Source organism: Danio rerio, chromosome 7 (genome assembly GCF_049306965.1).
Source record: "Danio rerio strain Tuebingen ecotype United States chromosome 7, GRCz12tu, whole genome shotgun sequence".
Lineage (NCBI taxonomy): Eukaryota > Metazoa > Chordata > Actinopteri > Cypriniformes > Danionidae > Danio > Danio rerio.
The window spans coordinates 17,386,721-17,413,856 of NC_133182.1; the positions used below are offsets into that span (position 1 = coordinate 17,386,721).

Genomic DNA, 27,136 nt, shown 5'->3' on the forward strand with positions numbered 1-27,136 from the left:
CCTTTTAGCTATAATTGTATTTAATAGTGCTAAAATAAAATTGTCGTTGACATTGACAAGCACTGACCTTAAAAAAGAAATATACTATTGAGCTGCGCAGTTCAGAGAGTAATAACATTTTAAATAGAGTGGAACAGCTTCAGGAAAAACATACATTTTTGTAGTAAAATTGATTTTTAATCATAGCTAATTGTTTTGATAACTATTGTGAGCTCCGTGGTTGTTGTTATTTTGCTGAATTCATCTGTTCACATTATTTCAACATTTTTAAAAACATTTTTGTTTAAATTTTATTGTTTTTGTACAATTCAATAAATTTTGAGTCTTATATTTAATACAGTTGAACAGTTATGTGCATAATGCAGAACAACAACAAAAAAAAACAAGGCGTTTGTCTTATATTTGAGTTAATAAATGTCACACTGATGCAAATGCGATGATGGGGCCTAAGCTGAAAGTGTAATCATTTTATATGGTTGTAATCTCTTCTTTATATAGTCATCCACACCTGTTCTCAATATACATGTTCACACACACAAACACACTGCATATTTACCTAAAAGCCTAGTTGGTTGAGATCATGGCTTATAAAACTAAAAACCCCTTACTTTGAGGACTAACAAAAAAAAAAAAAAAAATGAACGGGAAGAATTCATTACTGCTGAAAAAGTGTGTGAGCACTAGTGCAGTCTATAGCACATGCTGGAAAAATGTCCAGTCAACCATTTTAACATGAAAGTCATACAAGTACCATCCAAGCAAAGGCCAAATTCCCCATGTGGTAAATAAGATTACTCAGATGAATCAACAACTGATTACTAACCACATCTCCTGGAGGCTTTCATGGACACTTTGCAGCACACAATCCAAAGCAAACTACCCAAATCTGCTGGCTGAACATACAAAATAATACTTTGCATATTATTGTTTATGATGACTAATTTTCCTGATTACAGTGTCAGTGTTTTACATCAACTCGAGGCTCAGCTTTGGTGATGAAACAACTTTGTAAATCAAAATAAGATTGCACACAGTTAGGGAAATGGGCGGGGCTTAATGAGCAGCTCCTCCTACTTTTTAAAATAGCCAGTGACATTTTGATTACATTACTGGTCTAACAAAAACAAAGAGAAGTGAAGAGTGATGTTATCTAAATTATTCATACTGGTGAAACAACGAGACTAAATTTAAATGCAAATATATTCTGAATGCATATTTCATCACTGTTGTGCACTGTGAGTGTATAGATCACATTAATAATAAGTTTCAAAAGTAATAAAAGTAGTCAGATCTGATTTGCAGAATTGAGGAAATCTTAAATCTATTTTTTTTTTGTCTTCTTTGTTCAAGTGTAGTATGATAAAAATGAAATAAAATAAAGCGTAATTGGTATACTGTCTCTGTCCATGGTGCTGAAATCATACTTTTGACACTTTCACATATTAGATTTTGATCATATGAATACTTTATGCCCTGATCTGTGACATTTAAAACACATTTACATATTATGTATTTGTTATGCTACATTGTGGGCCTTTTATCTAATGTCACCAGACTAAAGCATGAGGTCAAATGGCACAGCGCTGCAGTTGAGCGAGCTGCTATCACACTTTAATCAGAAGCACTTCAGTGGAAACTTATAACCACAGCAGCTCCTCATTCTTATTGGGTGACTGTGAGTGGCCTGAGCTCAGTCTAAAACCACAAGTGTGTAAAGTTTAATGCTACAGTTTCTACCAGCATTAGATAAAACACTCACACATACACACTATACAGTACTGTAACTGTCTTGAACAGCATTTGATAATTATTATTATGCATATTATTATTTATATTATTGGTAGTATTTATTATTATTATTATTATTATTATTATTATTATTATTATTATTATTATTATTATATCTTATTATTGTCAATTCATTCACTAATTTTCCTTTCGGCTTAATCCCTTTATTGATCAGAGGTTGCCACAGCGGAATGAACCTCCAACTTATTCAGCATGTTTTATGCAGCAGATGCCCTTCCAGCTGCAACCCATTACTGGCAAACATCCATATACACACAATTTACTCACACACACAACAGACAATTTTAGCTTACCAATTCACCCATACAACATTTTTTTGGACTTGTGGAGAAAACCGGAGCACCCGGTAACCCACACAGGGAGAACATGCAAACTCCACACAGAAATGCCAACTGGCCCAGCCTGGGCTCGAACCAGCAACCTTCTTGCTGTGAGACGATTGTCCTACCCACTGCGCTGCCCTTATTGTGAATTATTATTAAATATAATACTAAATAAAAACTAATAATCTAAGGCTATTTAAGTGAAATTTTTCTATTAAAATACACAATAATATGCACCTATTTTGATTATTATAATTCAAACATAGCATAAGATACAAGATTTAAGTTTAAGATACAAAAATTAGTGTATGTTAAAATATTAATTTTTTAAAATGTACATTTAAATGTAACGTGAAATGAAAATAAAATCATTTATAGAACTTTAAGATACTGTATAATTTCATTTCCACACTCATATGCAGTTTGTTTGACCTAAAACACAGACATTGTTAACGCTATTGATAAAAGTGCAGTTATCTTTTGCATTTTTAATAAACATTGATGGCATAGTACTGCTTAATACTGCTCACAGATATTAGTTAAACATAATAAAACATCATTTTGAATATAGGGACTTTTTGTTTGTTTGTTTAGTGACAAAAATGACTTCAGTAATTTAAAAGCAATTAGTTACTTGTACTTCAAAATGTGAGTAAACCTGTTGCCTTACAATTATGAAATAAATGAACTATATGTGCATAATTATCAAAAAAAACGTCACCTTAACATTTCTAAGATGGAGTTTAATCACTTTTTTAAAGTAAAGTAACTAATTGCTTTTTTAGTGTAACAAATGCCTGATAGTGTTAAAATGATTAATCAATACCAGACCAAACCACATGCAGCTGCACTTAAAAAGTGGTAATTAATAAAACTAAACAGCAGTTTCAAATATAAACTGGACTGGACTCTACATGTATCTGTTTGTATGCTGAAGTTCACCTCACCAGACCTCATTCTGTTCTGAACTGCTACTTCCTGTCAGTCCCTACAGGAAGTGATACTTTGTTTCCAACCCCTGCCATTTAATTTGGTGAAAGGTTGCTTTAGTTCTAGCATGATCATCGTGGTCTGTGGTGTGGACGGCCTGCAATCACTGTGCTAACATATCTCTAAAAAAAAAATCTAATGAGAATAATGTTACATGCATGCAATTTATTTAATGACGATGCAAGTTTTCTTTAACTTTATTAATCATCCCCTCTAATATATTTCAGTTATATAAATTCACTGTACATTGTGGATTCCTCAATGTTGAATAAAGGTGAATTAATCATATGCTTTATCTTTATCTTATCTCTTTATGCTATGAAATGCAACACAGGCCTAGTATCTATTGCCAGCTCTGACAACTAAACACTGTGACAGGCGATACAATGGCACAGTAGGTAGTGCTGTCGCTGGGTCAATCCTCGGCTCAGTTGGCATTCTGTGTGGAGATTGCATGTTCTCCCTGCGTTCGCATGGGTTTTTTCTGGGTGCTCCGGTTCTCTATGTTAATTGGGTAGGCTAAATTGTCCGTAGTGTGAGTGTGTGTCAGTGAAACTGTGACAGTAATGTCTCCACCTATTGGCTGACTTTTATTTCAATTAATTGATTGGTAATATACATAGCAGGAATGACAATAGATTTTGCAATGGGATGTGTACAAAAGTGAGATATTAAAATACACTGAACAACAATGAACTGGCTTATTTTTATCTAAACTTGTTTATTTGTTCTACATGTATACTATAGAAAAGGACAACATGGAGGAATTAAGCTTATTTTTTTTATTTTTACAAATTAAGTGGATTGAACATAAAACAATTAAGTTGTCGCCAGAAAAAAACTTAATGAATGTGTTATTTCAGCTCATTTTAGACAAGTAGCTTGAACAAACATCAAATGTCGTTTTTGAATTAATAATTTCACAGTTTCTTAACGTTTTTACTTACTATAGTGTGTATTTATATATATATATATATATATATATATATATATATATATATATATATATATATATATATATATATATATATATATATATATATAAGGTAAAACTCTTTGCAAACAAAACAAAGACTATCTTAAAAAAAGAAATAAAAAAACTAACATGTATTATATTCTAAAAATGCAACCAACTTTAGACAACCCTCGAGACTTTATTTGAAGGTCATCTTTACAGTGTAGAATGCATCCTGCTTTAAAAGAGATGGAGCATGTAATGTTAAAGCCACACCCCCTTCTCATAAATAAAGCTCAATGTTCTCAGTTCAATCGATTCGACTGGAACGTAAACATGAATTTGTCTGGACTACATCCGCTGATGCTCTTTTTAATGGGTAAATACACTTTTACAATATCTATCTTTAGAGCGTGAGACACTGAAACAGAAAGATCATGTTTGCCATAAATTTAAATAAAGTATACATTCTTATAAAATAATACGGCTACTATATGCAATACCTAACCAAAGCATATATTATAGTTATGTATTTAATTAAAGCTATCATTATACTTTTCTTAATAATTGATTTTGAAAGTGGCCATGTTATTATCAAAAAGTCAAAATCTGACATCTTTAAAATACATATTTTATGAGTTTTTAAAGCAATACTTCTTAACTTACATTATACCATCATTTATATTATTTTACATGATTAGATGACCATTTAACAACTCTAATGTTTTTTGTTCTCGAGGAGCTCAAAAAGGTATATTTTAAGTCAGATTTGGAAAATGTCACAATTTTTTATTTTTTTAACAACACCAGCTTTGTTCATAGTATCTTCTTTTAAGCTATAGCAAACAACCTTTGCATTTGTAAAGGCATATTAATTTAATGTTGATGTATGTTTTAAAAGGGATAGTTCCCCCAAAAATTATGATTCTGCCATCATTTACAAAACCTTCGCTTGTTCAAAACCAGTCTGGGTTTCTTTCTTCTGTTGAACACAAAATAAAATACTGATACCTGGAATGCTGGTACTTTTGGTACCCATTGGCTTCCATTGTATTGTATTGTATTGTATAAGCAGCATTCTTTAAAACATCTTCTTTTGTGTTCAACAGAAGAAAGAAACTTAAGAGAGAGACACATGAGAGTATAAATGAGGCAATTTGAATTTTTGAGTGAACTATAAGGGGCAGCACAGTGGTGAAGTGGGTAACGCTGTCGCCTCACAGCAAGAAGGTCGCTGCTTCTTCTGATACTCCAGTTTCCCTCACAGTCCAGAGACATGCACTACAATAAAATTGGGTAAGATAAATTGTCCGTAGTGTGTGAATAAGTGTATGGGTGTTTCCCAGTGATGGGTTGGAGCTGGAAGGACATTCGCTGCATAAATCATGTGCTGGAAAATTGCCGGTTCATTCCACTGTGGCCACCCTGATTAATATAGGGACTAAGCCAAAAAGAAAATGAATGAATGAATGAATGAATATACCTTTAAGCATATTGCATACTCGTAGTTTCAATTGTTTCGTTTGCAAATAAATGTGCTTATTGAGAAATGCAGTATACAAGGGTTTAATACAAAAGAAAAAAATAAAACGATTATAATAAACCGGTTATACTCCTGCTTTTTTAGCACCATTCTTTTGGCATAGTCCTATGTAAATCCATATTCCGATTGCTTTTCTTTATCATCAAATAATTCTGTCAGTCAAATATCTTATCAAATTTTGTAGGGTCTGCACCAATAGGTTAGAGGTTAGTGCATCAACACATGGCACTGCTGTTTACAGTGACCCGAGTTCGAGACTCAAGGTCTTTTTCCAATCCTTCCCCTCACACACTGACTGCTTCCCAAACTTTCCTGTCAATAATCTCCACTGTCCTTTCCCATTTAAACTGAAAACCCCATAAAAAATGTACTTTGTAGGGTCTTTAAATGCAGATATATAGCAAATGTCCCCTACAGACATCCCTTCTGGGCCACAACTACAGTACACAGAAAGAATATACTCTATATCATACAGAATATATTTACATTTTGTAACATTGTGTTCAGATGCAGCTAATTTTAAGTCTCAGTCAACATTTTTACTTTTTTGTAAAAAATATCGTTTAAATAAGTTTTGTTTTCACTTTACTCACGATTGTGAATTGTATTATGGGAGCTTGATCTCTGCTCTGTTGAAAATTCAACTCTACAGCTTAACAAAGTGGCTTTAATTGACATTATATTTGTTTAAAATAATATGATGTATAAGAAATAATATAGAGAAAAATACGTCTTTAAAATAACGGAAAATGTTCCGGAAGTTCATAATGTTTTTGTAGTGTAATATACAACACCAGCCCAGGCAATATATCACTTCAAACTATTAAAGTATTACAATTTTTTGAAATTTTTAAGGTAAAAGTTGGAAGACAGATTAAGATCTGATAATGCAATTCAAAAGCATACAAATATTTGGAAAATATAAAAAATCAAAACATTAATCACAAAATACAGAAACTATTAGCAACAGCTAATTTCTGGATACTTTTACAGTGTATAACATGCTGTGCTTTACTTTTAGGTGTCATCTTTGTAAAACATGCCGCTTTCACAAAAACAGTGTACAGCGGGACTACAGTTTCTCTTCTGTGTTCAAACATCCTGAAAGAGTCCAGTTATATGGCCTGGTTCAAGCAGACAGATGATTCTCTGCCAGTCTGTATTGCTACTCAATATGTTGGCCCAAATCCTGCTGACTCCATATATTTAAATGGATTTCAGCAGACTCATATAGAGATGTCAGTGAATGCAAAGTTTTCTACACTGAGGATTATCAGCGTGGATGTTTCTGACTCTGGAATGTTTTACTGTGGAAGTTTTACTGGAAACCACATGAATTTTCACAATCAAACACAGTTAGTGGTAGTAAATGGTAGTATTTAAATCTTCATTTGATCTGTTGGCATCTTTAATTTTTTACAGTAATATTATGTGCTGTTGATTAATTATTAACTTGTTTTTTTTCATCTTCAAAGCAACAAATCACTCTAAAGAAGATATTGCAAATACGGATTATGGTATGTGTCTAACAAACACATAAAAAATGGTCCTGTGTTGTTTAAGTTTTCTTTCATGTGATAGTAATTTTGTTCTCTTTGTTTTTGTCTTTTGGTCTTTTTTGTTTTTGATTACCTGATGGTTTTAACAGGAACAACTGAAGAGACATCCTGCCGTTTCTTTTACACGCTGACACTGATCTCGAGCGGCTTCATTTTGCTTCCCACTGTTTTCGCTATTGTAGCCTTAATCAAGCTGAAGAAAATGAAGAAGAAGAAAGAAGGTATGTGAACAACACACTACAGCACATACAGAAAAATGTAACTTGTTTCTTGTACAGCCAGTGTAACATATTGATATTACCATATCAGTAATTAATGAGACAATAAAAAAATATATTTCCTGTCTTGTTTTTCCTAGATGCAAAGCACAGTAAAAACAAAAAGATGAACAAACAGCTGCAGCACAAGGTAATATAAATTTAATATGTTTATAATAAAAGGAACAAGACAATTTCTGATGGGTTAAAAAAATTAATTCATAACCACTACTTTCTTAGTTCTTATTGTCTTTGTTTCCTTTAACATTTATGGAATCTTTTCAATTCAAAAGGACCAAAAAGGCTCTTTAGATTTTGAAAAGTTCCTGTGTACAAAACTAAAAGAATTTTCTGGAATTTCACTCAAAAAATGATTTTGCTATTTGTTCAAACTACTAATTTAAAAATGAGCTAAATCAACTCAAATCTTAATTTTTGTTCAATCCACTTACATTTGTAAAACCAATTATAACAACTTAACCGATTTGATTTTTTACAGTGTTCGAGATTTAAAAAATATTTAATTTCCAGGACATTTCTTTATATAAAACCCACTGGAATATGCCCCAACACACACTTTAATGTTGTAAATTTGATGGTTTGTATTTTTGTTTTACATTAGAACTTCTAATGATGATTTCTATTGTTGGTTTTTCAACATAAATTCTATATCAGACTTAAGTGTTAAGCCTAAATCCAAACAGCCAAGCAGTGTAAAATGTCAGAAAATTATTGCAGGAAGCAGACAATATTTAGAATAATTAAATTTTGCTTGTTTGTTGATTTCTTAAAATATGTTTGTATTTTTGTGTTGCCAGAAGCAAAATGAAGACCTGAACTATGCAGCTCTAAACTTAGACAAGAAGAGTAGAAGACCAGTAAAAAGCATGAGGACGGTGGAGCCAAATGTTGTTTATGCTGCCACTCGGTGATCAAACATTCACAAAACACAAGTGAAACTCCGCCTGTGCTAAACCACATGTTAATAACAGTAACTGCAGCAGACTGGTGTCTAGACTCACTTGTCTTAATCTCTCCATGCAAAAAAAAATGCATCAGCTTTATCAGTTTGTCATAAGAAGTAAACAATAGTATGTATTGCATTAATTTTTTTTAATTATTTAATTTTATTTTAGCATTGTTAACTTTCATTTAATATAAATAATTGGTTACACTTTAAAATAAGGTTTCATTAGTTAGTCAACATTTACTAATACATTATTACTTCTAAATTCATGCTTGTTAACACTAGTTCATGCACTGTAAGTTAACATGAACTAACAATGAACGACTGTATTTAATGTTAACTAACATGAACAAATATAATATTTTTATATATGTATTAATCATTGTGTTCATGTTAGTAAATGCATTAACTGACATTAATACAACCTTATTGTAATGGGTTACAAAATAATTTTAAATTTTATTTAGAATTTTATTAATTCATGTTTTATTTGTACTGTATATATGATATGTAATGTAACTATTTAGTTTGTCATTAAAATTGTTTAATATTTTCCAATCAATGAACACTGAACTTTTACTATCATTTAAATCCTTTATTTTTAAAAGGCAAATAAATTTGTATCATACATGTATACAAAATTACTTTGTATGTCTTTACACCAAAAAACACTATATATATATATATATATATATATATATATATATATATATATATATATATATATATATATATATATATATAAAACATGATTTTTGATATTAAGAAAAACTAAATTACCAATATCAAAATGCTAATCTTCTTTTTGGTCTATTATGTTAAATACAAAGAAAAAAAATATTGTTTGTCATCAGTGGTCATTAGTACGCAAGAAGTTAGAACTAAATTTTAAAGCCCAGCCACTCCACCAGTAAGAAAAGACTTTGGTGAAACAGAAGATATATTAGGATGTTGCAACACTTTCAGAACCATCCACAGTCATTTATACAGATTTCTGACTGTTTTCTTTAAATAGGGTCAAGGAGTAATAACTATATACACCATAAATCCCAACTGATTCAATTCTATCAATGTTAAACTAAATGACACCTCTGAATGCCCTTCCTAAATATCATTATATATGGCCTTTCTGTAGCTCAGGTTGTGAGTTAATTTCCTACACTCTCAGAAATAAAGGTACAGGTGCTATCACTTGGGCAGTACCTTTTCAAAAGATACATATTTATACCCAATGAGTCCAAAGTGGTTCCTCAAAGGTGCACATTAGTGCCCAAATGTACCTAAGAAGTACCTTTGAGGTACCATTATGGACTCTTCAGGTACAAATATGTACCTTTTGAAAAGGTGCACCCCAGTGACAGCTTCTGTACCTTTATTTCTGAGTGTAGAGTAAGGAGGATATTACAAAATGTGTACTGCACATTTAATTCAATGTAAGTCCATTTCAGATAAAGAATCCACCAAATGCATAAATATGTAAACAGTTCAAACTGCTGCATAAAGGCCAGTTGCATAAATATATTAAATCTAGAAGATGTGACAGATCAATTATATGACTACTATACATTTAAAAAACGACCAGATAAAAATGAAGTAAATAAGTAAGATTAATGACAAATGCAATGCTCAAAATTAATGTTTTTTTGTTATGATTCAGCAAATGATTTTTAGCATTTTAGATTTTAAAGGTGTTTTGTAACTCTTAATGATCTTACGTATCAGCTACAGCAGTGCAGCTTTTGTTGGGAAATTAATCAAAAGTTGGTTCTCTCATGTATAATGTACATGTAATGATAAAATTTTATATATATATATATATATATATATATATATATATATATATATATATATATATACATATATACATATATATATATATATATATATATATATATATATATATATATATATATATATATATATATATATATATAGTTGAAGTCAGAATTATTAGCCCGCCTGTGAATTTTGTTTTTCATTTTTAAATATTTCCCAAATTATGTTTAACAGAGCAATGAAATGTTTACAGCATGTCTGATAATATTTTTTCTTCTGCAGAAAGTCTCATTTTTTTTTTTTATTTAGACCAGAATAAAGGCAGTTTTTATTTGAAAAAAAATATTTAAGGTCAAACTTATTAGCCCCTTTAAGCTATATATTTTTTTTCGGTAGTCTGCAGAACAAACCATTGTTATACAATAACTTGCCTAATTGCTTTAACCTGCCTAGTTAACCTAATTAACCCAGTTAAGCCTTTAAATGTCACTTTAAGCTGTATAGAAGTGTCTTGATAAATATCTATCATCATAATATATATCATCACAACAAAGATAAAAATAAATAAGTTATTAGAAATGAGTTATTAAAGCTATAATGTTTAGAAATGTGTTGAAAAAAAAATCTCTGGGGAGAGGGGGGATGTCTTATAATTCAGGGGGGCTAATAATTCTGACTCAACTGTGTGTGTGTGTATGTGTGTGTGTGTGTGTGTGATATAGTTCAAAGGAAAAGTTATGGTGCATCAGCAAACAAATAAAAGAAAAAAAAAAGATATAGAAAATAATGGACAGTTCCAGGCAGCATTTTTATTTATATTCATGCATTACTGCTGATATTTACAGATAAAAAAAATATATGCAATTAAGTGAAATTAAAGTTATACAAAGCTACATAAAGAACTTGTTAACTAACTTGAACAACAACACATACTGTGAAAGAACAACAGCAATACTTTCTTTTCATTAGTAATGTCTCAGCTAATGTACTGTGGTCTCTGAATAAATGGTTTCCTGGATGGTTTTTATTGAAGATCTTCTCGAGGTGGAGGGCTTTGTTTTGGAAAAGTGCAGGGCAGCATAGTTTAAGTCATCTGTTTCAATCTACAGAGGAAGAAATGCCACAGAAAAAAATATTCAGTCGATTTTCACTGTCTGTTACAAAAAATACCTGTATTTTAAAAAGTAATGAGTTCTGAATGTGACATTGAATGGCGTAATGAAATGCAATAATGCTTAAAACTCAATATGCTAGTGTATATATTAAATACATCTCAATATATATATATATATATATATATATATATATATATATTTTTTTTTTTTTTTTTTTTTTTTTTTTAAATAAATAGTTCTTTGTGAAAATGAACTTTAATTTAGGTGTTAAACTTGATATAGATATAATTGTTATCCTGAAGTAAAAAAATTTATGTAGTCGATAAACAGACAATATAGCAACATGCCTATAACACAATATTTTTAATTTGCTAGAATTTTAAGGAATTATTAATTACCTTATTAATGATTATTATTAGAATGATAATCACCTGATTTATCTGGCCTCTGAGTTGTTCTGTAGTTTCTGTGGAACATACAGTAATAAGATAAACGTACAGATCACTGGTCTGAATGTCAAAGTAGAATACCATATAAACATACACAGTGGTGTGAAAAAGTGTTTTCCCGCTTACTCTTTTTTTTCTTTCTTTCTTTCTTTTTTTTTTTTTTTGCATGTTTATCAAATCTTTAATGTTTCTGATCATCAAAAAAATTGAAATATTTATATGAATGCCCAGCCACCTGTTAGTGAACTTAAGCTGAAGCAAACTTGAGTTCTACAGCAAGACAATGACCCAAAGCACACCAGCAAGTCCACTTTTGAATGGCTGAAGGAAAACTAAATTAAGACCCTGGAGTGGCGTAGTCAAAGTCCTGACCTGAACCCAAATGTGATGTTGTGGAATGACATTAAAAAGGCGGTTCAGGCTCAAAACCCCTCCAATGTGGCTGAATTACAACAATTCTGCAAAAATGAGAGGGCCAAAATTCCTATACAAAACTTATTGCATGTTAACAAAAATGTTTGATTGCAGTTGTTGCTGTTGTTAAGAATGACCCAACCAGTTATTAGGGATAGGGGACAAACACTTTCACACACGGTTATGTAGACTTGTATTTTGTAATAATTGTTTTTTATATATTTTTAAAACTTATGTATATTTACCTTTTCTACGATTCTGAAGCACCAGAACTATGTTCGCAACAATGGATGTTACACTTATTGTAAACAGGATGACAACAACTGGATTCCAAAAGGAGGAAGCTGAAAATTAGCAAATGATCACATTGATTTCGGTGTTAATTTGATGTATCATTTGATGTGTCTGAAACTTTTTGTACCTTCAATAGTCAACTTGGTTCCATTTCCAAAGTGTATCTTCCCACATGTGTCAACGGCACAGTAATAAACTCCAGCATCAGATGTAGTGAGTTCAGTCTGAGAGAGACTATAAACACAACTCTGAACAAAAGAGCTCTTCTCTGAACTTTCCAAACACTGATCGCTCCGGTTATCATGAGTGTAAATGAACCCTGGTTGAGAATATCCTGATGAGCGTTTAAACCAGTAGACTCTGTAATGTCCAGCACAGATGTGACTGCTGACCGAACACTGCAGGGTCACTGAATCTCCTGGATGAAGTCTGTCAGACACAGGCTGCTGGATAACAGACGTGCTGCTAATTCTGTCAGTTTCTGAAAGACATGAAACATTCTGTAAATATATTAATATGCAATAGATGTGCAAATGATCATGGGCATTTGTTTATTGCAAACTTTTCTTTTTTACCAAAAGGGCTCATTACAAATTTCAAAAGGCACAGAAGTGCTAATAAATATCTGGTGTCTCATATATACTGTAAACATGGCATTTGCACAAAACAGGTGGAAACATGAGCATGCCATTTCACATGCAAAGTTTATAATCTATACAAACCAAACTTGATGGGAGAATATGCACAGCTTTAAGTAAACTCAAAGAAAACATATTTAACTTAAATATTGACTTATTTGAACCACTATAAATCATTTTATTAACCATAATCATTAGTAAACCAATTAAAATTTGTTCTGGCAGATGTTCACTTTTAGAAAGGTTCTACGCAGAGTTCTATACAGTTCATGAGACCCCAGATCTGTAGGCTGACGTGTGTATTAGTGAATGCCTCTGATGTGAGTTTTTGGTTACTTCTTGGGTTTTTAGAAATAGAAAGCAAAAAAGGGGGTGAATTGTGACTGCCTCTTTTGCTTTGGCTCTTTTGCTTTCTGTCTTTCTCTTTGTCTTTGTCTCTCATTGCTTTTCTATCGGGTAACTTTGGACATTAAAGCTGGGTAAAATTAATATTATATATGTTTTATCATTTAATGTTGTATCACCTCATACAATTATTTCATAACTAACTGTTGTTAAATAATTTCATGTTCAAGTATTCTGTGAATTAATTTTGATTTAATATTAATGGAGTTAAACTGCTCCATTTTGCAATACATAATAGTCACACAATAGCAACAGTCTCCCCTTATATTTTATTTTTAATTGCATTTATTTTAAACGTTGGTGTAAGATTACAAAAGGTGGCTGAAAAAGAAATGTAGAGTTTTGGGATTTTTAGGGGATTAAAACTGTGACTCTGACTCTTTTGCTTTGACTCTCTTGCTTTCTGTCTTTCTTTGTTTGTTTCTCTCTCCTCTATCTTTATCAGTTACATTAAAGTTGGGTACAATTAATATCAATTACTTTGTGACCAATTGAGTAATCCTCATTCATTCATTTTCATTTCGACTTAGTCCCTTTATTAATCTGGGGTCACACAGTGGAATGAACCGCCCAATTAAGCAATAATAGCAAGATGTTGTTATTAAATCATTTCATTTTCAACTATTCTGTAAATTAATTCAATTCAATTCACCTATATTTGTATAGCGCTTTTACAATGCAGATTGTGTCAAAGCAGCTTCACATAAAAGATCATAGTAAATTGAAACAGTGTAGTTCAGTTTTCAGTTTAAGTTCAGTTCAGTTTAGCTCAGTTCATTGTGGTTTAATAATCACTACTGAGAGTCCAAACACTGAAAAGCAATCCATCGATGCACAGCTCTACAGATCCCGAACCATGCAAGCTAGTGGCGACAGCGGCGAGGAAAAAACTTCACCAATTGGCGAAAGTGAAAAATTACAATTACTGCTCCAATAGTCACACAATAGCAACACAATCTTGATTTTCTAACTGCACTTTTTTTCCATCTTTAATAAGATTGATAAGATTGCAGATGGTGTTGAAATGTACAGTTTATAGACTATCATGCTGACATTTCTTGAATCATTCGGCAATACTACAGCTTGAACTACTGCAGTTACAAAGCCTTACACACATTTATGTGAATTTCAGAATGCAAAAACTGTGATTAACTTACCTTTGCGCAGCAGAATCGTTCCTTCTCCAAACATTAACCTGTTCAAGAAATCCTTAACACAATAGTAAGTTGCAAAATCCTCTTTCTCCAAGTGAATGATAGTTAAATTATAAGAGCCACTTGCAACTGTGATAAAGAATCGATTAGTGTTGTTGAAGGCATTTTGATATGTAACTCTTCCAGAGTTGAAATCTGAATATGCTATAAGAAGAGGTTTCTTGCCAGCTGAATGTTTAGTCCATGAAACAGTAGTTACATAGTCATCAGAGTGAAAACAGGGTAAAGTCACACGGCTTCCAAGTTCAGCAACTACCAGTGGCTGCTGATGAATAAAATCTTCTTCACAGGTCCCATCTAAAACAACAAAAACAAACAAATAAACAAGAAGAAATAAAAAGTCAAACATAAAGATTATTAAAAATTATGACTGGACAAACAATTATCGCAATAAAACAATAATTACAATATTTACTTTCTTTGATAAAACAAAAACGCATTTTATAAATGTTTAGGTTTCTAAGCATATTTAAAGTTTCACTCAGGCAAAAAATGCCTTTAAAATTGAAAGAAACAGAGATTTGACATTATGATAATTATAATTATTGACTGATTTTAATTTTATTGTGATCTTCTTTTCTTGTCATTATCACCCAACAGTTTAAACTTACATGCAAATATGAGGAAAAAGAAGGTAAAAGAACTTTGCAAGCTCATTTTGCAGCACCTGAGAAAAGAAAAATAAACATGTCAAGAAACCTGAAAAATGAAAATAATGAAATATTCAAGTTTACACATTTTATATCTCTAACATTTGAACAGAAGTCCTTCGCAACATATATTAATTTGATAAAAAAAATCTTGAAATTAAAAATGGTTTACTTACAGTACAACCTCACTAGAAAGATATTCTTTAAATAAGAAAACAAGAAACTTAAGATTAAAGCCCTCTAATATTGATTGAGACACACAGATCAGGTCCAGTATATTCAGTTCAGACCACCACCATAAAAAACTAGTCAAACAAGAAAACTAACATGCCCTTGTCATGTGTCGGGGTTTGGTAGTAAGTCTAATTTCAGACTGCTTCCTCTTCAATGCACAACAGCGGTCAAAGATCAGACACGGAAATGTTCAAAAAAAAAAAAAAAAAAAAAAGGGCAGAGCCTACTTTATTTACAAGAATCTCTCTTTACAGATGCTTGAACTTGTACAGTGATCAAATAAACAGATACCATAGGAATTGCAAACCTACATCAGGTGCCAATTAGATTACTTTGAGTTTTTATATTATTTTGTGAGTGCATTTTAAAACCGACAACAATGTTTAGAACTATTTAAAGCAGGAAAAAGGTGAAAAAGGTTTGAAAAGGTGTGTAAAGGTTCAACATGACAATAACTCAAAATGCACTACAAAAGACACTTCTAAAAGACCAGTTATCTTAAAATGAGCAGATATTGGTTGATTAAAAGGCCTCAAACTGATGTTGAACTAATGAACGGCTGAATCAGCATATACACACATATACACAAAGTGGTAACTTGTGGATGTTGTTTATGCTCATATAAAGTATTTGCCAAAAGTCAAATCATAATTGTAAGCCAATTTAAACACCTCCATCATAATATATTTGTTAATGTTAAATGTAAACTTTTGTTTTGCCCTCTTTTGGGGCGATTTGTGCTGAAGCGTAATAGATTTACACTATATATACCACACCACACCCAGAAGACAAACATCACACAACATTAAAAGCACTAAAGACAGCAGCTACTGTACCTCTTCCCATTAAATGTCAGCAAATCAAAAGCACAAGGAACAAATATCCACCTTAGTTTTCATGTAAGAGCAGGTATAGTCATTGTACTTAAACAGGTCAAGACTTATGGTCTTAGTCACCTCCATTGATTTTTAGCTGTACAAACTGCTTATTATTCTGCTTGATGATCCAAACTGAAAAAAAAAACAAAAAAAAAAACACAGTAGCTCAGTGGTTAGCACTATTGCCTCATAGCAAGAAGGTTGCTGGGTCAGTTGGCATTTTTGTGTGGAGTTTGCATGTTCGCATGGGTTGCCGGTTTCTCTGGGTGCTCCGGTTTCCCCCACAAGCCCAAAGACCTGCACTATAGGTAATTAAATAAACTTAAGTGGCCATAGTGTGTGTGTGTGAATAAGAGCACATGGACGTTTTCCAGTACTGGGTTGCAGCTGGAAGGGCATCCGCTGTGTAAAACATAAGCTGGATAAGTTGGCGGATCATTCCGCTGTGGCAACCCCTGATGAATAAATCAGAAAAGAAAACGAATTAATAAATGAATGAACTAGTATTTCCTTATCATATTATTTTTATGTACTATGATAAACACACAGCACAAGTAGTTTGACCATCAAAAAAAATAGGGCCATGTGAAAACATATGCAAACTATAGACTGGTAGACTGGTGACAACACTGATGGGATAGAAAACTTGAGAGAGATTACTTATTTATGAAGAATAAATCCTACTATTTTATAGTATTCTAAACAGCATTATTTACGCCATAAAGGCTAGGTCAATTAGCATTTCATCATAATATTAAAGCAGACTTTAATACCTTGAGCACACATTATTAAGAGGACGTCAGCTACAGCAAATATACTTAAGTCTTTGCAGTAGGCAGGCTTTTTTTCCCCAGCGGTTTCAGTACTACAGCTTGCTTTACGTCATCAGGTATTCACATTATTTGTGAATTTGCGTAGGATTGTGAAAACATCAGTTTGCTTCAGATACAGTACATGAACGTGATCGCAGGGGTTTCATGTCCAATGCCTTTTATATGTTTTATGTGCAGTTGCTGTATTTTAAATTAATCAATGTAACTTAAGATACCTGTCAGATTACATTAATACTGTTATAACTTCAGATTCCTGTCCTGATCCCAGGTGTTTCATGTATAATAGCCCAATGCAGTAGCTGACGTCTTCTTCACCAACTTATGTGGAGAATGTAGATTATGCGCTAAATGCTTTTTAAGCAAGAATTGCAACAGGAGGGAATTCTGACTTCAACTGTATCTACATGTAATAACATAATACTTTTGATTTTATTGTAATTGTTTTAGGTCTAAAGTGAACTGTTTCTCTGCTGATGTTCATCACATCAGTTCTCAGACTATACTGCGCATCTTTTTCCTGCCAGCCATTTTACAGGAAATTGTCATATACTGTGGCCTCTAACTGGAGCTCTGTTCATCACATTTTATTTTACTTATGTAGACAGAAGATAAGTTTAAGCTTGGGAATTGAGTAAACTCCAAACCAGACAAAGTTGGGACAGCATGGAAGAGTCAAATATAAAAAATAAAGAGTGATTTCCACATTTATTTTAAATATTCATTTTAATTAATTTGTATTTTATTGCAGACAATATGGAAACTAAATATTGCTGTTTGTAAATTTAATTTCATTTGTAAATATACATAATTTTTAATTTTCAAATATATATAAAAAAGGTCATTCAGACCGGCAACACATTCCAAAAAAGTTGTCACAGTAGCAATTTAGGCCTAGTAATCAGGAAAATTGGTGATTATGTGATTATGTGATTGTGTCAAAAGGTAATTGTAATTATGATTTGGTATAAAAGCAGCTTCCAACAAAGATCTAGTCCTTTAGGAGCAAAGATGAGCAGAGGATCGCCAATTTGAAAAAAAAAAATACATGAGAAAATTATTGAAATGCTTAAAAACAGGTGGCTCAGTGGTTAGCACTGGCGCCTCACAGCAAGAAGGTCACTGATTTGAGTCCGGAGTGTTTCTGTGTGGAGTTTGCATGTTCTTCCCATGTTTGTGTGGGGGCTTCCTTGGAGTGCTCCAGTTTCCCCCACATCCAAAGATATGCAGTATAAGTGATTTGGTTGAACTAAATTGGCCGTAGTGTATGAGTGTGTGTGTGTGTGAATGTGAGTGTGTATGGTTGTTTCCCAGTACTTGGTTGCAGCATCTACTGTGTAAAACATATTCAAGAATAGTTGGCGGTTCAATCCGCTGTGGCGACCCCGATAAAAGAGGAAAAATTAATTAAAAAAAGATAGGAAGACATTTGGAGATTTCAGCTTAAATATTAAGAATCCTCATTCATCTTTAAGCAATATCCCCACATGGGCTTATGACTACTTTGGTAAACTTGTATCAAGTTTCACAATACGTAGTGACATCCACAAATGCCAGTTAAAACTGAACTGTGCAAAAAGGAAGCCCTACAGTATGTTAACAGTGTCCAGAACTGCTGTCAACTTCTCTGAGCTCAGAGGCATCTGGGATGGACCATTAAACAGTGGAAACGTATACTGTGGTCAGACCAATCAGTATTTCGGTTATTTTTTGGGGAGAAATGGACGCTGTGTGCTCCAGACCAAAAAAGAAAAGGATCATTTAGACTATTACCAGCAACAAGTCCAAAAGCCAGGGTCTGTATACACTTAATTGCTCCATATTTCAATACAATACAGTCACATAATAGCAATGCTCTTCCACATTTTTAGCTGATAAAACTGCGTCAACTGTTTCAACAAAGTTAAAATGGTAAACCTTTACATTTCAATTAGTACATTTTAATCAATGTATTCATTAAATTGAACAAACAATGAACAATGCATTACATTACATTGCTGATTAAAGTATTTATTCATCCTAGTTAAAGTTAATGTAAAATAATGTTTAAAAAAGTCATTGTTAGTTAACTTAACACACTGCATAACTCTATTTATGAATGCTTTAGTAAATGTTGAATTGTGATAAAAATGCTGTGCAAGTTAATTTTTAAAATACCTTTATTAATTATTAAGTAAAGGAATCTTATTGTATGTATTGCACTGATGGTTCAGTGTATAAAACATGAGAGTTTAAAGAATCAGCCATTGCACATATCAGAGGCCTTTACTTTTGAAGTCATTTGAGCCATATTTTCACCACAAATGTCCACAAGCACATGCATTATCAAACTGATAAATGATGAACAAGAAAATGCAAAAAATCATTACTTGATTTTAAGACTGATTAAAACCCTGGTAGCGAGTCTACAACCCCACATCAGAAGTCGGGATAAAGAAGTGGTATTTCACATTTGAAAACATTTTTAAAAAGTTGAAACAGTAAAAATTTTACCACACTTAAAAGACTCCAAATAATGAAGTGTTTCAGGTGTCATTTTGTCCCATTCTTCCCGCAAACAAGGTGGGCAACAGTACAGGGTCTTCATTGTCGCATTTTGCGCTTCAAAATTCTCTATTGGAGATAGCTCAGGACTGCAGGCATGCCAGTCAACTACCGATATCCTCTTCCCCCACAGCCAGGACTTTGTAATGTGTGCAGAATGTGGTTTTGCATTGTCTTGAAATATGCATGGGTATCCCTGAAATGGGCAGCAGCATATTTTGCTCCAAAATCTCTATTTACCTTTCAGCATTAATGGTGCCATCACAAACGTGCAAGTTACCTATGCCAAGGGCACTGACACAACCCCAAGCAAAGTTAATAAAAAATGATTCACAGAATACTTGAAATTTAAATGATTTAATGACAATAATTTGTTTTGGTTACACTGAAAAAATTCTAAACCATGAAATAGTAAAAAACATGATATTAATTGTGCTCAGCTTAAATGTAAAACAGGAAGAGACGGGAGTGGGGTAATGAGGCAGTTAGAAAGACAGAGAGTAGATCGAGAGAAGATAAGAAAAAAGACAGAGCAAAGTTTACATTCCAGTTTTGTCTCTTCCTTGACCACCTGTGCAAAGCCCAAATACAGAGACATCCCAATTGACCAATAATAACTTTATCAATATCTGACCACATCGTAAGTCTACACAGCCAGGCCCTGATCTTTATCTGAATCTAAACTTAATGACTTTGTCATTCATTAAATATGTATTTATTCAAATAACAAAAAATCTTTAAAAAAAAATAAAGCTTGAGGGTGATAATATAGACGAGTAAAGAGGGACAAAAATGACTGATATATTTATAGACTAAAAATATTTACAATTAACCAAAATCAAAATTATAAAAAGAAAATTTAATGTGTGAACCGGTAAAATTATTAACGAATCTAAACAACCACAAGAATGACCACAATAATCTAGAGCAGAAGCAATTATCTCGTAAAGTGCTTACTGGTCTGTGTATAAACACAGATAGTTTCTTCTTGGCTAGTTGTCACTGAAGAGCTTTGCAAGGCAACATAATTGAAGTAATTTGTATCAACCTGCAGAGAACAAATAAGAGAAATATTATCAGTGGAAACACTTTGTGTACACTGTGATGTTTATCACTCACTCTTATCGTGAGTTTTTTGACATTCACGTCTAAGTGATATTCACTGATGAAGAGCAGAGTAAATGTCTAAAATTACACCCTGACATTAGATGGCGCTTATTGGAAGGCAAAAATACACTGATACACAAGGTGACGCTGCACATTTTTTTGCTTCTGACTCTTGTTGCACAGAAGAACAGGTAATGCTAATGTGGAAAAACTTCTACTATGATGATCATCAGAATGCCATGCAATGGCAATTAATTGGCGGCATCAGCGCATGCAGCTGACAGAAATCACAATTGGCTGTATTTTATTCACGTCACAGAACATTAAAACTTAGGTTTGACCTAAATGCACTAGCAAGAACAATATTGATCTGAATCAAAGACTAGGGGCATTGTCTGAATGCATTATTTGTTTTAAAATGTACTTTGTGCAGCAATATAGAAAATGTATTGCACACAAACATACACCAAAAAATAGAAAAACTTTGTGACTTCTGAAGCAACGTGTGAAAATGTAATTGCTGCTTAAAATTTTTTTTGCTTGCCATTAAAAAAAAAATCTATCACTTTATTTTGATGGTCCCTTTAACGCATTTTGTCAAACTTACGTTACATTGCATCTACATGCGAACTAATTCTCACTAGATTACAAGTAGACTGTTGTAGGTTGTAGTTAGGGTTAGTATAAGTTGACATGTACTTGCAAAGTTTCTTATAATCAGTTAAATGTCTGTTGAAGAAGCAGAATCAACAGATATTAAGCAGACAGTCTACTAATACTCAAATGACAAATTGGCATGTAGTTGCAATGCAACTTTTAGTCAACAAAATGTGCAATAGGGACAATCAAAATATAGTCTTATCAAAAATAAATATATTAAAATGCAAAGTATCTGTTTTACATTGTAATAACATTACACAATATTACACTTAATACTGATAAAAAAAAAACATATGCAGCAACTGAGATACAGTATGTTTTTAAAACATGGGCAATTTTTACTGACTTTATATTCTTGAACATTAATGTGCATATTAAAGTGATTTAAATTAAACTGTAGGAAATGATTTAATAACAAACAAATCTAGTTTTTAGATTTCTACATTCAGATTTCTCATGGTTTTAATACACAGGCAAAAATAGGACCATTCCTATAAAACATTATTTTTCAATCTCTAAAAGTTTAAAGGAAAATAAAAAATATATAAAAATAATTACCTGAATAACTCGATTTCTAATTTGTTCTGAAGCTTCTGTGGAACATAATAACTTTGTTAAATTACAGATATCTTCAATAAAAAAAAATGTTTAGCTAATGTAAATAACAAGTATTAGTATCATACATTTTTTGTATTTTACCATATGCTTATGTTAACATATTTACCTTCTTTGCAATATGTGCGGATTATGAGAAATATGTTCACAATAATGGATACTGCACTTATTACAAACAGGATCAAAACGACTGGACTCCACAACGAGGATTCTAAAAGAGTCAATTTGGGTGTTATACCAAGATTTATTTTACGGTGCTAACAGTTATTTTTTTCAAAAGTAAACTTTTCTGTACCTTCAATAGTCAACTTGGTTCCATTCCCAAAGCGTATCTTCCCACATGTGTCGACGGCACAGTAATAAACTCCAGCATCAGATGTAGTGAGTTCAGTCTGAGAGAGACTATAAACACAACTCTGAACAAAAGAGCTCTTCTCTGAACTTTCTAAACACTGATCGCTCCGGTTATCATGAGTGTAAATGATCCCTGGTTGAGAATATCCTGATGAGTGTTTAAACCAGTAGACTCTGTAATGTCCAGCACAGATGTGACTGCTGACCGAACACTGCAGGGTCACTGAATCTCCTGGATGAAGTCTGTCAGACACAGGCTGCTGGATAACAGACGTGCTGCTAATTCTGTCAGTTTCTGAAAGACATGAAACATTCTGTAAATATATTAATATGCAATAGATGTGCAAATGATCATGGGTATTTGTTTATTGCAAACTTTTCTTGTTTACCAAAAGGGCTCATTACAAATTTCAAAAGGCACAGAAGTGCTAATAAATATCTGGTGTCTCATATATACTGTAAACATGGCATTTGCACAAAACAGGTGGAAACATGAGCATGCCATTTCACATGCAAAGTTTATAATCTATACAAACCAAACTTGATGGGAGAATATGCACAGCTTTAAGTAAACTCAAAGAAAACATATTTAACTTAAATATTGACTTATTTGAACCACTATAAATCATTTTATTAACCATAATCATTAGTAAACCAATTAAAATTTGTTCTGGCAGATGTTCACTTTTAGAAAGGTTCTACGCAGAGTTCTATACAGTTCATGAGACCCCAGATCTGTAGGCTGACGTGTGTATTAGTGAATGCCTCTGATGTGAGTTTTTGGTTACTTCTTAGGTTTTTAGAAATAGAAAGCAAAAAAGGGGGTGAATTGTGACTGCCTCTTTTGCTTTCCGTCTTTCTCTTTGTCTCCCTCCCTCTTTGCCTTTCTATCATAACTTTACACATTAAAGCTGGGTTCTATTACCTCACACATTTGTTTCATAACTTACTGTTATTAAATGATTTCATGTTTAAGTATTCTGTAAATTAATTTTGATTTAATATTAATGGAGTTAAACTGCTCCATTTTGCAATACAATATAGTCACACAAGAGCAACAATCTCCTACATATTTAGTTATTGTAACTGCAATTTCAATGTTGGTGTAAGATTACAGAAGGTGGCTGAAAAAGAAATGTACAGTTGTGTTTTTTGGGGGGGATTAAAACTGTGACTATGTCTATTTTGCTTCAGCTCACTTGCTTTCTGTCTTTCTTTCTCTCTCCTCTATCTTTATCAGGTACATTAAAGCTGGGTACAATTAATATAAATTATTTTGTGACCAACTGAGTAACCCTCATTCTTTCATTTTCTTTTCGGCTTAGTCCCTTGGTTAATCTGGGGTCACCACAGCGAAATGAACCTCCCAATTCAGTAATCATAGCAAGATATTGTTATTAAATCATTTCATTTTCAACTATTCTGTGAATTACTGCTCCATATTGCAATAGTCACACAATAGCAACACAATTTTGATTTTTCTAACTGCTCTTTTTTTCATCGTTAGTAAGATTAATAAGCTTGCAGATGGTGTTGAAATGTACAGTTTGTACACCATCATGCTGACAACATTTCTTAAATCATTCAGTAATACTACAGCTTGAACCACTGCAGTTACAAAGCCTTACACACATTTATGTGAATTTCAGAATGCAAAAACTGTGATTAACTCACCTTTGCACAGCAGAATCGTTCCTTCTCCAAACATTAACCTGTTCAAGAAATCCTTAACACAATAGTAAGTTGCAAAATCCTCTTTCTCCAAGTGAATGATAGTTAAATTATAAGAGCCACTTGCAACTGTGATAAAGAATCGATTAGTGTTGTTGAAGGCATTTCGATATGTAACTCTTCCAGAGTTGAAATCTGAATATGCTATAAGAAGAGGTTTCTTGCCAGCTGAATGTTTATACCATGAAATAGTGGTTACAAAGTCATCAGAGTGAAAACAGGGTAAAGTCACACTGCTTCCAAGTTCAGCAAGTACCAGTGGCTGCTGATGAATAAAATCTTCTTCACAGGTCCCATCTAAAACAACAAAAACAATCAAAATAACAATAGAAAACAAAAAAGTAAAACAAAAATCATAAATATTTTGATTGGTCAAATAATATTTATTGTAATAAAACAACTATTATTACAATATGTTATTTCATGGACAAAATACGAAAGCATAAAAAAATGTATCTATTTTTTCGTTTTTACAAGTTTCGTTCAGCTAAAAAAATCTTCCTTTGAACTTGAAAGAAACAGAGATTTGACATTATGATAAACATCATTATTGACCAATATACATTTTATTGTGGTCTTCTTGTCATTATCACCCAACAGTTTAAACTTACATGCAAATGTGAGGAGAAAGAAGGTAAAACAACCTTGTAAACTCATTTTGCAGCACCTGAGAAAAGAAAAATAAACATTTCAAGAAATCTGAAAAATGAAAATAATGAAATATTCAGTATTTTACCACATATTTTCATTTGATAAAAAAAAATCTTGAATTTAAAAATGGTCTACTTACAGTAAAACCACGTGACAAAGATATTCTTCAAATAAAAAAAGAATAAACCTAATATTATAGCCCTCTGATATTTATTGAGACACACAGATCAGATCCAGTATATTCAGTTCAGACCATCACAATACAAGTAACTAACATACCCTTGGTTATGTGTTGGTTTGGTAGTAAGTCTAATTTCAGACTGCTTCCTCTTCAAAGCACAGAAGCGGTCAAAGATCAGACACGGTTAAAAAAAAAAAAAAAAAAAAAAAAAAGGGGCAGAGCCGATTTCCTTTAGAAGAATCTTTTTTAACAGATGCTTGAACATGTATAGTGATCAAATGAACAGATACCATGAGTATGCACACCTGAATATTACATCAGGTATCAGTTAGATTAATGTGTGAGTTTTTGTATCGTGTTAAGCCGACAACAATGTTTTTAAGCAATATTTTAAGCAGGCAAGAGGTACTCGAACTGTGGAAATGTGTGAAAGGTTCATGACATTAACTCAAAATGCAGTTGAAAAGACACTTCCAATAGACCAGTAGTCATAAAATGAATAGATATTTTAGGGGTTGATTAAAAGGCCTCAGCTGATGTTGAGCGGCTGTATCTGCATGTAAAGACACATTCAAAGTAGTAAATTTGTGGATGTTTTTTATGCTCACGTACAGTTCATGACAAAAGTGAAATCATAATTGAGAACCACTTTAAACACCTTCATTAAAGTATATCAACCTTAGCTTTCATGTAAGAGTGAGCGAGCATTCAAAAATGCTTTTCTTACCTAGAGTTTTTCTTGTTTCTAGTCCAAATATCTAAACATTCTCAAATCAAGAAGTATTTTCTACACAAGCATTATTTTGTCCAGTAAAAAAAAATAAAAATAACATGTCTAAATTAAGTGAGTTTTTACATTAAACAAGCAAAATAATTTGCCATGGGGTAAGCAAAATAATCTTGTTTCAAAAGAAAAACCAACTTATTTTGCTTTCCCTATTTGCAGATTATTTTACTTAATTCACTTAATTTTGACTCAATATTTCTGAAAACTATATTTACTGCTTGTCTAGAAAATATTTCTTAATTTAAGAATTGTTTAGATAGTTGGACCAGAAACATGACAAAAACACTAGGAAATGAAACATTTTTTGTTTGCTGTGTAGTCATTACTTAAATGGATTAAGACTTCTGGTCTCATTCACCTCTATTGATTTTGAGCTGTACAAACTGCTTGTTATTCTGCTTGATGTTGCAAACTGGTATTTCCTTAGATTATTTTTATGTAACATGATAAACACACAGCACAAGATTGACCATAAAAAAAACAGGGCCATGTGATAATATATGCAAACTATACAGTTGTGGTGACACATGGAGAATGGCAAGATTGAGAAAGATTATTCTATAATCATATATAATTGTATTCTTTACAGCAGGGGTCACCAACATGGTAGCCCGTGAGGATCACATGTGTTGCCCGCAGGCCTGTTCTAAAAATAGCTCACCATAGCGCCACCAACCAGTAAGCTTCATCTAATATAGAAGTAATCACTTAAAAATGTAAATATTTGCAGAGATATATACAAATAAAGTGTTGCACATTGATATATTAAATACAGGGTATTTCCTACCCTGTTAAATCATTGTTGATAACTTTTGTGAGAATCATTAACATGATCAGTGTCTTCACATGGATGAATATCATTAATTATTACCAAAAACATAAAGTATAATTAAAAGTAAATTGAGCAAATTTGTTATTTGAGAAGTGTTTATCAAACTGGTAGCCCTTCACATTAATCAGTACCCAAGAAGTAGCTCTCAGTTTCATAAAGGTTGGTAACCCCTGCTATACAGTAATATTTACATGATAAAGGCTAGGTCAATTAGCATTGCACCATAATATTAAAGCAGTTTTATACCTTGAGCACTCATTGTTAAAAAAGACATGAGCTTTAGCAAATATGGTCAGTCTTTGCAGTAGCTGACGTCTGCTTCACCAATGCATATGTGGGTTATACGTCAGGGCACCCTCTAGCGTACAGTATGA

At 32.3% G+C, this 27,136-nt stretch overlaps 3 protein-coding genes across 6 annotated transcripts; 1 reads left to right on the forward strand and 2 right to left on the reverse strand.

Annotated features, from left to right (window-relative positions):
- The first annotated feature begins 4,398 nt into the window (after window positions 1-4,398).
- Window positions 4,399-9,037, forward strand: nitr7b (novel immune-type receptor 7b). The gene is made up of 6 exons (XM_073908216.1): window positions 4,399-4,456; window positions 6,642-6,992; window positions 7,096-7,137; window positions 7,269-7,400; window positions 7,538-7,587; window positions 8,255-9,037. The coding sequence occupies exons 1-6, from the start codon at window positions 4,414-4,416 to the stop codon at window positions 8,366-8,368; spliced, it is 732 nt and encodes a 243-aa protein (XP_073764317.1). The 5' UTR covers window positions 4,399-4,413; the 3' UTR covers window positions 8,369-9,037.
- Window positions 9,038-10,968: 1,931 nt separating this feature from the next.
- nitr3a (novel immune-type receptor 3a) lies at window positions 10,969-22,437 on the reverse strand. 2 transcript variants are annotated; one of them, XM_073908196.1, is made up of 10 exons: window positions 22,336-22,437; window positions 22,170-22,204; window positions 20,802-20,892; window positions 16,848-16,925; window positions 15,320-15,375; window positions 14,652-15,005; window positions 12,579-12,932; window positions 12,403-12,501; window positions 11,726-11,760; window positions 10,969-11,282 (listed from the first exon to the last, which is right to left on the reverse strand). In XM_073908196.1, exons 4-10 carry the CDS (start codon window positions 16,907-16,909, stop codon window positions 11,160-11,162), a joined length of 1,083 nt encoding a protein of 360 aa, XP_073764297.1. In that variant the 5' UTR covers window positions 16,910-16,925; window positions 20,802-20,892; window positions 22,170-22,204; window positions 22,336-22,437; the 3' UTR covers window positions 10,969-11,159. The 2 variants fall into 2 exon arrangements, with proteins under 2 accessions (XP_073764297.1, XP_073764298.1); XM_073908197.1 differs by lacking the exons at window positions 16,848-16,925; window positions 20,802-20,892; window positions 22,170-22,204; window positions 22,336-22,437 and adding an exon at window positions 15,535-15,733.
- On the reverse strand, window positions 14,908-27,121 carry nitr3c (novel immune-type receptor 3c). 3 transcript variants are annotated; one of them, XM_073907177.1, is made up of 9 exons: window positions 27,009-27,121; window positions 24,923-24,978; window positions 24,255-24,608; window positions 22,522-22,875; window positions 22,336-22,437; window positions 22,170-22,204; window positions 20,802-20,892; window positions 15,320-15,375; window positions 14,908-15,005 (listed from the first exon to the last, which is right to left on the reverse strand). In XM_073907177.1, exons 2-8 carry the CDS (start codon window positions 24,966-24,968, stop codon window positions 15,362-15,364), a joined length of 996 nt encoding a protein of 331 aa, XP_073763278.1. In that variant the 5' UTR covers window positions 24,969-24,978; window positions 27,009-27,121; the 3' UTR covers window positions 14,908-15,005; window positions 15,320-15,361. The 3 variants fall into 3 exon arrangements, with proteins under 3 accessions (XP_073763278.1, XP_073763276.1, NP_001007203.1); XM_073907175.1 differs by lacking the exons at window positions 14,908-15,005; window positions 15,320-15,375; window positions 27,009-27,121 and adding an exon at window positions 25,242-25,285 and having other exon boundaries at window positions 19,451-20,892; NM_001007202.1 differs by lacking the exons at window positions 14,908-15,005; window positions 15,320-15,375; window positions 27,009-27,121 and having other exon boundaries at window positions 20,554-20,892.
- Window positions 27,122-27,136: the final 15 nt, after the last annotated feature.